Here is an 8,047-nt window from a genome sequence, read left to right as displayed (position 1 = left end):
TTATTTAAGGTTTACAGTACATGTTGAACTTACACGTTTTGAAAAAACAGGAAAGTAATCATTAATTACATACTTATTATATGGTTTGAAATATGAAAATTTATATTCATAAAGATGGAATAAACGGAGCAATTAAGGATATGTTGTGGCAAAAAAAAACAATTTCACCTATTACGATCAAAACAAACCATGTGCCTAATTATAATCTTTCGATGAGGCAACTATGGAACTCTGGATGTGGGCAAGAGTTTCCCCATTTCTAACATCTGCTGGTAAAGCAACAGCTACAAATATCAAACAATTTAAACTTTGCAACATAAAAACATAGGACCACAACTATGTAACCAACAGACACCACCAAGTTTAATCAAATCAAAAATAACAATTTTATTCAACTCATTTTCAACTCCCAAAAAAATGTGCAGTCAGTGTTTTGAAAAAGGTAAAAATAAATGTAATAAAGAGAAAATTTTCTAAACCTTAAACCCACCAGCCAGCAGCATCACTAGTGTTTCAACCAAAATTAAATCTGTGCAATTTTTTCAGGATTATGATGAAAAAAAATTGTTAAAATGTTCACAGTCAAGTCTGGCAATGTTCATTTATAAAGGAACAGATCGTAATAAAAGTTTTTTTAGGGGATATAACACTAGCCAGAAAATGCTACTGCGAAATGTAAGGTCTATGGTGTTTGGCAAAATTGACCTATCTACTGCAGGAAGCGTATGTGTTAAAGTAAGGCACAAAAAATGGAGTCAAGGCTTTTAGAAGTGGCAGGAACACAAGGAGAAAAAGAAACAAATCTCGAAATAAACAGAAAACTTGGCGAAGTGCCAAAAATGTCTGTGTAATTGTACACATATTGCATAAGAACATGTACCTCATGTAGTACTACATTGTCTTAATGCTAATGCAATGAATGTTTTAACACATTGGTTTGGGTGAAATAAGAAGGAATAAAAAATATAAAATTATTCTTTTCTCGGACTTGCTTGCTGGGGTTCATAATATCGACTCCATAATCGGACCCCGGGTGAGGGTGAGGGACTTCCCCGGGGTGAAGAGCTTGGTATGGGTGAGTAGGGGTTATAGGGGGGCGGGGTACGCTGAAGGAATGACGTAGAAGGTGGGTGAACAATATCACTTGTTGCCCATTTAAATAAACCAAATGCTGAAAAAGGTTTTTGAAAATATTGTTATAATATAAAATAACTGTATATAGTAGATTAGTAGTTTTACCTTATAGAAACCCTAATTATATTTGATAAAATATTTCCAAAAATTTGTCCTCAAACAGCCTTATCGATTTACCAAGAACAGTAACATTTGAAATATTTTCTTAATCTTATTTAATTCGCCTCCATTTATAACTGTATACCATAATACACTAATGTGGCATTTATAAAAATGTAAGTTATTTCACTTTACAATAGTTACACATGTTAAAACAGGATATTGATGGTTGAACATTTTTATAATTTGTGATTTATTTGTAATATTTCTATTATACAGACTAGTTATATTTAAAAAAATATATTTAAAAAGAAATATTTAAAAAATTTACAACCGAGGACAGTAAACGATAAAATGTCTGTAACATTCAGATGACCAGATCAATTTCTATAACAACTTTAAAAAAGGCTAAAACATGGAATGTTACTTGTTGGGGTAACATGGTGATAAAGCACCAAGAACTGTCACCTAAAGCACCCCTAGCGATACACCTTTGTGTAGAAAATATAAGAAAATAATTGAATTACCTGCTATAAGAAATGCAGTACTGATGATCACAACGGCAGCTGTTGTTATATAAGCAATGTAAGTATCAGTTACCACATCGTTCTTCCATGAAACTTGGTTATGTTGGGGATATTTGTTGTTTGGTTGAATCAACTGATTATCCAAACTTATATCAAGTATCTAAAATATTTAATTTTGATAAAATTATTAAAAAAATGCAGAAGTTATTATTGTATTTGATACTTGACAAGTTACTACTGTAATGTATATACTACTAGTTTGGAGTTGGTGGTAAATTCAAATTTTTAATTTAAGCACGTAAAGTTTTTAATATAATTTTTGATAATTCAACATAGTGCATGAGCTACATAACTGGGTTAAAGTACAGTTTGTCAAATTCATGTTTTTTGTAAAATATAAAAAAATATATTTTTTTTAAGATAAACTTATTGTTTAAAATTGGGGTATGTAAAATAGATGACAAATTGTCCTATGGGCTAACTAAACATGCGTGTCTCGACAAAAATAAGGGGTGTTTTGTAGGCATTGTCATGCTGGGCATAACTTGAACAGTTAAAATTTCCTGTATAAAAATTTGTACAAAAACAAACTAGTGAATTATTTTTAAAATATGTTTACCTCATCCTGGTTGGTGAGGAAACTTGAAACTCGAATTTCCGTGTTTTGCTTTGTGATGTCATCATGCCTCTTTGTGATGCGATAACAGAAACTGCCGTGATGTTGTTGGTCATCTACTCGTTGTATCAAAAGCATGCTTGAATCAGGTGTTATCTGAAAAGGTGAATGGAAATTATTTATCCTCACAGGCGCTGTGGCAAAGTGGTTAGCCTGCCTGTAACCCAGAGGTAATGGGTTCAAGGCTCGACGCTGCTACTATTGTGGGCGTAGGTGTCCTTGCGCAAGACACTTAACAACAATTGCTCCAACCTAGTGGTCACTAATGGGTTGTCAAAATTATCAGCCATACATAAAAAAAAACAAAAAATAATCACCCACAAAGTAACATACATGGTTACTTGTAAGCTGCTCATAAAGCTGGCATGAGAACCCATGTGATAATGCCTGTCGTTTTCCGGCCACGCGAGGATAAAACAAGTTACATTCATTCACATGACAAGGCAATGATGCTTGTTATAACACACGTGTTCTGTTTCATACACCATGTGTACTCGTATGGGGTTTAGTGGGTTTTGTTTTTCTGTATGGCTTATAATTCGAACAACCCATTAGTAATCATTAAACTGGAGCAATTGCTGATAAGTGTCTTGCTCTGGGTCATACACACGCGTTTTAGGTGACACGTGTTGGTGAAAAGTTATAAGCGAATAAATCATAGGTTCATTTTAGGCCCAGGAATTGAGAAATACCACCAGACATTATTATAACAAATTATCTATTAATTTTACATATTTGATGATCTAGCAATATAAGATTGTTTTTAATTGGTTTGTACATATTAAGAAAATATCAAAATTAGAACATTTTACCTCGATTGAATTATGAACTCTTTCGTTGCATTTGATGCATAAAGTCACATGTGCATTTCCTGAGATATGATTGGACGAGAGCTCGGTGACAAATTGAGGTGAAAAGGAAACGGGAACTTGTGATTGGTCGATCCTTCCAAGGTCATGTGACATGGATGTCAATTTGACCATTATGACATCATCAATGGTGGAATATTTCGCTAGTTGGTCGCGCATGAGCGGTTTCCCACTCACAACACAAGCGTAGTTGTCTGCAACAAAATAAATAAAATTATATTTTATTTATTAACAAACCCAAATCAAAAAAAAAAATACTGTGTAAAGACCCCAGAATGATGTAGAGTTAAAAAAAATCTCAAGTCAGGAAATTACTGTCAGTGCTGCTCTAATTAAAAGGCGTTACTAATTTTATAAAACCAGAAACCGTATTTTTTTTTTGTATTGTATTCTCACATTTCACTGTCTTGATGGAAGTTTTATTGTATCTTTAACTTAAACATTATTCAGGAATTAAGTCCAATCTATATATAGGTAACTGCCTACAGCACATCATGCCAGGGAAAAGGCAAAAGATGACCGATTACCCCATAATATATGGCTTATACATTCAAGTAAAACCCAACTAATCATTTAACCAATAAAGTAAAACCTAACATGTTAATTAATATCTATCACTAGTTTGAAATGGTGTGTTTATGTTGTTCACCTATTTCTGGTCGAAACTGAACTTCTGCGTTGAATAATTCATCTCCATAATCGCCCATTGTTACGTAACAGTCAAACAATTGTTGTGCGTATTTATTCATGACGTCATCAAGACCATCGCAGTTACCTGGTGGAAAAAACCAACATAAATATTTTTGTCATAGAAATACTATTTATTAGTTAAAGAAATAATATGAAAATATCATTGAATTCGCAAAGTAGTAGTATGAGCGTAAAATGACGGTTGTAATTTAAAATATATCAAAGAAATGTACACCTTGTAAGCTGTATGCAACACTCAAGTTTCTTACTCAACTTTCACAAACTTCTTCAAATAAAAAATAAAAAAAATCACAAAACAGTGCAGCTGTAACACTGTAAGTGACTCATACACTGCAAATAAGTTGTGCCGCATACATTACATTATCTGTTATGCATGTATTCTCACATACCATGGTTACGACCATTGAACGAGATGGGAAGCAGATATCTCGCCTCCCCCGTGCTAACATGGGAAGGAACAGATGTTTCATCGAAACCAGCAGTAAACGGAATAATCGAGATCTTAAAACAGAAAAAAATTGTTGAAAAAATATTACTAATATGCAAGGGTGTAAAACTGTGTTGGGTGTTGCAATATATAGTAGGGGCGGGGGAATGGTTGGACACCTTTTCGTTTTATTTTTTTTCGACCACTTGGTAGTACACAAAGAGTGTTCAAAGAATTATAAAACCATATCCTCACGACTCCCATAGACCGTTGTTAATTGTTTAAAACACGATCAGGATAATTGGATATTATGTGCTTAAGGTATCCCGTCTTAAAAAACACTGTAACAAATAAATACAACATAACATTGCTTGCCACAGTTGAACATAACACAACTAGTAGAGGTTTATGTACATATATATATATACAGGTATCTATACATTGGGTATTTGGAGTTGAGCTGCTTAAAAAACACAGTACTTGTTGGTCAATGTTTTATTGTTTAAACTTAGTAGTGAAATAACATTTTTCATGCAGCTTAACATTCTGGCGTCAAAAGCCAATCTATAACTATACAACAATGGTCAATTAGTTGCTAATTTCCTTTTATTTTTTGTTTTATTTTATTTAATTTGATTTTCACTATCATAAGAGAAAAATTAAAAATAAATTTATTAAAGGTAATACTTTTCTATAATAATTCTTGATTTAATAGTAAAGAAACCATTGCAATGACAAAGTAATCCTGCTTGTCCCATCACAAAATTTAAACCTAAACTTTACTTTCAACTCACAGGCACACGAGATGAAAACGTATCAGCTGTATATATGATTTCTGTGGCAGTTGTAGAGATTGCTACTGCTGCTCCGGACTTTTTGTCCACTAGGAGTGTGCGTGAGTTAGTTGAATTCCATTCTCCGTTACTTGAGTCAGTGTTTATGATGTCACTTGTGAAGCATTGTCTATAAAATGTTAAAAATAACTTTACTAAAAAATAATTTTAACTAAAAATTAAAAGTTAACAAAAATTGCAAACAAACTAGAACTCATTTATTCATTTAAAATAGTTATTTGTTCCTGTATATTTAAATTACAACATCCAATTTTTTCGGATTAATATATTAATCGGCACATCAACTAAATGATTGTTAAAACCTGGATTCTGACCCAAAATCAGTTAGCTATTCGATTTGGTTGCTACTTGTGTCACAAACTACAGTGGAATACGAATCATTTAACTGTTATTGTAAAATTTGAATCAATTTATAAAGGTTAAGTAAAAACGCAAAAAAAATAGTTTTTAAAACTGAGTTTTAAAAGCTGTTAACATATGCTTAAGAATAAGTTTCTGCAAAACAAGCTAAAAATTGTAACTAAAATGAAAGATAATGTAATTAAAAATAAGTTAAACGCACCGTACTCCAACCATAAGTGTTGGTTGTGTTGGTTGGATGGCATGCGACACTTGGATGGGGAAATAAAAAACAGCGTTTGGTTTCGAATTCACATAACTTGACACAGAGAGTATGGTGGTGCCCTCTAATGGAACACGAGCCGTGAATTGACGGTTTCCGGGTCCCGGTTCAATTTCCAACAAGTCGTGTCTGGTTGGATAAAAAAACTTAAAATGATGTTTTATATATGGTAGGGTGGGGAAGATGGGACACCTTTTAAAGATATTTTCTTGTCTCATTGGTAGTAAACAAAGAACATTCAAAGAATTATAAAGTTGTATCCTAACGACTTTTATAGACCGTTGGTAATTGTTTAAAACATGATCAGGTTATTTGGATATTATGTGCTAAAGGTTTCCCAGTTTACCCCACGATACTTTTGGTTATCATATTTCTATTCCATATCAAACACATTGCATGACGTAAGTCTATGTTTCTTAACATTGAAACAGGTTGTGCAGTCTATTTTTAATTACATGAGTGTGTTATTTGGAACCAAAACTTTTAAATTTAATAAAACTGGACTTAGTTAAAGAAATGTGCTAAAATTTTAGCATCTACCATCATTAATGCGTTTATTTTGCACCACAACAGACACGGTCCAACACTAAAAATAACCAAAACCAATTTTTGTGACTATTTCACCTATTTTGTGTGATGACGACATCATGACTCGACGCATCGAATAATTCCCCCGTGTCATCAAACTGGTCGACCGTGAAGCTTAGAGTTGACGAGAGGGGGAACGAGGTGATGATGTCATTGTCATGTGACCGAAATTTTGTGGTCGAACGAGCAATGATGTAAGCTACTGGTCGCACCTGTAACAGAGTTATTAATTTAGCTGGCGACGTGGCTAATTGGTTAGCACGCATGTCTCTAACCCAGAGGTAATGGGTTCAAGGCTCGTCGCTGCTACCATTGTGTACACATGTGGCATTGGGCAAGACACTTAACGGCAATTGGTCCCCAGTGGTCACTATAAGGTTGTCCAGACTCCAGATTATAAGCCACACATGAAAAACAGAACACCAGTGTTATAACGACTGGCGTTTTCCAGCAGGGCGAGGATAAAGTAATATACATTCTACAGTCCTATGAAGTGACACGCTTTGGGACTTTGGGATTTTGGTTAGAATTGGCTAGGGCTGTGGATTTTCCCTATTTTTGTTTAACCGTTAACCGTTCAGTTTTAACCGGTTAACCGATACAAGTGTAATCCTAATAAAAGCGCCTTGTTTATCGCTTTTCTTTCGCGAATTTAAAGGCAACTTTACGACGTACGTATGGACTATGCTTGCAATACACGGGCAAACGTTCTTAACGTTAAAGTAATGCTTTCTTATTCATATTCAAACCTGTTTTAAAACACCTGCCGTCTAAATAATCAACGTGTGAATTGCAATTATGTTTATGACGCAGTTATTAACGTGTGAAATGCTATTATGTCGTAATCAATTGCCAGGTCAAACAATCGCTATTATGATGCAATGAATCCACGTGTGAATGCCTGCTTTTTCGTAATAAACACGCTGCTTGGCTGAGGAAAATATTTCAGTTGTGTATTACACCAATATAATGTTGCAAAACTAGTTAGCCTGCGGTATTAACAATCAAGATTGATGGCGTAATCGCCGTTGTAGGGCACGATCAAAGCAACAGCGTCCCTGCGCACTCTGTCTTATTGCAAAACAACAATCAACCAACACGAACACGTGCCGTGCCTTTGGTGTAAATAAGACAGATATTGATATACGTTTATGCCCTATGACGTCATAGTTCGGTTAACGACTTGAACTTTTCGTTAGCGGTTAACCGAATAGGTTCGGTTAACCGGTTAACCGTTAACTTTTCCACAGCCCTAGAATTGGCCCATTACCCCCAATAACCATTATGATAAAAATCAATTCTTCATTTAGATTTGGAAACTGTAAGGTGATCCACAAAATGATAACACTTTTTATTCTTGATCTTTTTTTTAGAAATGTTTTAAATCGAAATATTGTTTTGTAAAGTTTAGCTCAGTTTGCATCAGTTCCCCTTTTAATCACAACTAGTTTGTACATACCATGACATGAATGGTCAATGTTTGGTTGATTCCAAATCTTTCCATTGAAGTAACTTGAATAGAGGATTCACACTGATTCAA

General features: G+C 34.0%; 1 protein-coding gene across 1 annotated transcript in view; it reads right to left on the bottom strand.

Moving 5' to 3' along the window:
• Nucleotides 1-341: 341 nt before the first annotated feature.
• LOC100186556 (nuclear pore membrane glycoprotein 210) overlaps nucleotides 342-8,047 on the bottom strand; it is a 30,727-nt gene continuing 23,021 nt past the window's right edge. The window contains exons 28-37 of the mRNA XM_026840615.1: nucleotides 7,967-8,047; nucleotides 6,544-6,719; nucleotides 5,860-6,048; nucleotides 5,238-5,406; nucleotides 4,406-4,517; nucleotides 3,955-4,080; nucleotides 3,249-3,499; nucleotides 2,380-2,532; nucleotides 1,761-1,920; nucleotides 342-1,171 (exon numbers count right to left, since the gene is read on the bottom strand). Of these exons, the coding sequence (XP_026696416.1) occupies nucleotides 972-1,171; nucleotides 1,761-1,920; nucleotides 2,380-2,532; nucleotides 3,249-3,499; nucleotides 3,955-4,080; nucleotides 4,406-4,517; nucleotides 5,238-5,406; nucleotides 5,860-6,048; nucleotides 6,544-6,719; nucleotides 7,967-8,047 (1,617 nt within the window). The 3' untranslated portion in view covers nucleotides 342-971. The remainder of the gene's footprint in view (nucleotides 1,172-1,760; nucleotides 1,921-2,379; nucleotides 2,533-3,248; nucleotides 3,500-3,954; nucleotides 4,081-4,405; nucleotides 4,518-5,237; nucleotides 5,407-5,859; nucleotides 6,049-6,543; nucleotides 6,720-7,966) is intronic.

The sequence above is a fragment of the Ciona intestinalis genome, chromosome 2 (assembly GCF_000224145.3).
Source record: "Ciona intestinalis chromosome 2, KH, whole genome shotgun sequence".
NCBI lineage: Eukaryota > Metazoa > Chordata > Ascidiacea > Phlebobranchia > Cionidae > Ciona > Ciona intestinalis.
The sequence above is the reverse complement of the archived record's forward strand: the minus strand, read 5'-3'. Positions and strand labels throughout refer to the sequence as shown.